At 45.8% G+C, this 2,621-nt stretch overlaps 1 protein-coding gene across 1 annotated transcript; it reads right to left on the bottom strand.

Annotated features, from left to right (window-relative positions):
• Positions 1-1,850: 1,850 nt before the first annotated feature.
• On the bottom strand, positions 1,851-2,263 carry LOC107135030 (histone H4). The gene has a single exon (XM_015476995.2). The coding sequence runs from the start codon at positions 2,219-2,221 to the stop codon at positions 1,910-1,912; it is 312 nt and encodes a 103-aa protein (XP_015332481.1). The 5' UTR covers positions 2,222-2,263; the 3' UTR covers positions 1,851-1,909.
• Between the last annotated feature and the right edge of the window lie 358 nt (positions 2,264-2,621).

Below are 2,621 nucleotides of genomic sequence, written 5' to 3'. Positions count from 1 at the left end.
AAAAAAAATATATATATATATATATATATATATATATATATATATATATATATTCCTGCTCATTTGTAAACTAGCATGTGTATGTGTGAGATTGTGTGCATGCTATTTTCTCTGTAATAATACATATAATCTTTTTTCTTTATTGTCTGTCTTCCCCCAACTAGACTATAATGTCTTGAGAGTGAAACATTGTTTTGTTCCTGAAGTATCCCTAGCACCTAGAACAGGGCTAAGGTCTGGCATGTAGTTTCTGAGGGTTTTTAAGTGAACGTATTCATGAATCTTCCACAGGAGTCCCCAGGCCTCCACCAGACCCACCAGTGTGATTCTCCAGTCAGCATGGCAGTTTGTCTGGATTTGAGGGATGAGGCGGGGACTGTAAATTCAGCAAGAATTGCATGAAAGGACTGAGGAAGGCTCAGAGGTTTCTACTCACAGCAGAGGTGGTTATGACTACATGAGTATGTCCCTATTAGCAAGTCGAGCAAACAAAAAAGGCCAGACAGACCAGAAGAGAAGCCACCACTTCTTCCATATAGGCCACCTGTTAACTACATGTCTTTTTCCACTGGCTAGTCATTAGGAGAGTAAAATTTAATTTGCTCACTGATGATCTTAATTGTCACAGGCACATTGCATGAGGACATTGAGTGTCTCTTAAAGGACACCAGCAAAAAAGGACATAAAATGACCACCTTCCCAACCAGGCTGGTATTTTCTCCTGACTCAATTCCTGAAACCCTTCAGGATGTAGCTATGAATTCTCTCCATTGTCTGTGTTTAGTTAAGCCAAGCTAGGTACTTTCATCATTCCCCCCCCCCTCCAAAAAAAATATCCGGTAGAAAACGGGACCCCAATATCAAGGAGACATTCAGCCTTGCCTGAAGTCACCCCCTACAAAAATGATACCAAAAGGAACTCAGTGAGAGAAGCAATTGTCTCTTCAGATGAGAATAAGAGGCTTCCTATTAGCGAATATCAAGTCAGTCCACATCCCTATTCTAGCTGGATCCTGAAACCTGATGTTATATGAACACAGCTGCATCAGAAACACCCTTGAAAACTGTGGCCATAATGACTGACCACAAAGTCCATACATCTCAATCTGGCATACGTTCACAGACCAGCAGCATCTGTCCTGACCAACCTCACCTGCTGCCTCCCACGCTGCCTGCCTCTGCTACACAAACACACACACACACACACACCCCGCAAATATACATCTAGATCTATAGACTAGGTCTATATATAAGTATACACATGCTGAAAAATAATGAAAAATGGAAACTGTCTCTATTGATAGTTTACATTGTCTATACCGTCAATTCTCCCACCTTGTGTGCAACTCCTGAATCTTTAAGTGTAGTCAGCTCAACCATCATGACAAATTTTAGGACACCCTAATTTTCATTCTTCTCTAATGGAGAAAAAGTATGGGTAATTGAAAAGGTTTGTGTTAATACAGAGGGGAATCTTTTCTCCCCAAACCCAGATCGTGGTCTCTCCATCTAGTTTCAATGCACAAGAAAATGCTCTAAAACGGCTTTTCAGTGTCAAAAACCTAGCAGCAGCCTACCCATCCCCCTTCTCTGGCTCTCAGATACATTAGGTCATCAGTTCTGATTGGCTGATACCCACGGATAGGCTTCCTGATAGGGTAATGATTCTCTTTGTTCGTAGGAAACTGATGCAAGTTCCTTACACAATACTTATTTCTTTTTCGTTCACTTTCCTTAAGTGGGCCCTACTCACCTAGCAAACAGGCGCGACTAAATGGATACAAGTCTTAAATTCGCGTCTCTCCGGCTATGCTACCATGCGGTCCGACAGCTCTTTCTTTGAGTGGTTGGGCGGCCCTGAAAAGGGCCTTTGATGGAGTAACGTCAGCGACGGTGAAAACCAGGCATCTTAGCCGCCGAAGCCGTAGAGGGTGCGGCCCTGGCGCTTGAGCGCGTAGACCACGTCCATGGCCGTGACCGTCTTGCGCTTGGCATGCTCCGTGTAGGTGACGGCGTCGCGGATCACGTTCTCCAGGAACACCTTGAGCACGCCGCGGGTCTCCTCGTAGATGAGCCCGGAGATGCGCTTGACGCCGCCACGGCGGGCCAGGCGGCGGATGGCGGGCTTGGTGATGCCCTGGATGTTGTCCCGCAGGACTTTGCGGTGGCGCTTGGCGCCGCCTTTGCCCAGGCCCTTTCCGCCCTTGCCCCTGCCAGACATGGTTACCGAAGATCAAACACCAAGTGAGGAAGCCACGCAGAGCCGACCCTTATATACCTACCTCGCCCCTCCTCTCCGCCCCTAGCAAATGTAAAGAATGGAAAGCGCGCGGGCGGGAAACGTGACGTCTACAGTCCCCGCCCCTAAGCCCTCCTCCTAGTCCCCGGGAAGCGGCAGGCGCCAAGGCAGCTCTACCACTGGTCTTTGCTTTCTTTATTCTTTCCGGAACTAATTTAGCATTTAAATGTAAACTCATTTACTGCAAAAACATTTTAAGTGAGAAATTCTAAATGTCTTTATGTGGTGAAAAAAATGGGGCTTGTGGGTCTGGAGTCTGTCCATATTTTTTTTTTTTTTCTTATGGGAGGAAAGGTTTATTTAGATGGCTCATAGTTTCAGA

Source organism: Marmota marmota, unplaced genomic scaffold (genome assembly GCF_001458135.2).
Source record: "Marmota marmota marmota unplaced genomic scaffold, marMar, whole genome shotgun sequence".
In the NCBI taxonomy this organism is placed as follows: domain Eukaryota; kingdom Metazoa; phylum Chordata; class Mammalia; order Rodentia; family Sciuridae; genus Marmota; species Marmota marmota.
The sequence above is the reverse complement of the archived record's forward strand: the minus strand, read 5'-3'. Positions and strand labels throughout refer to the sequence as shown.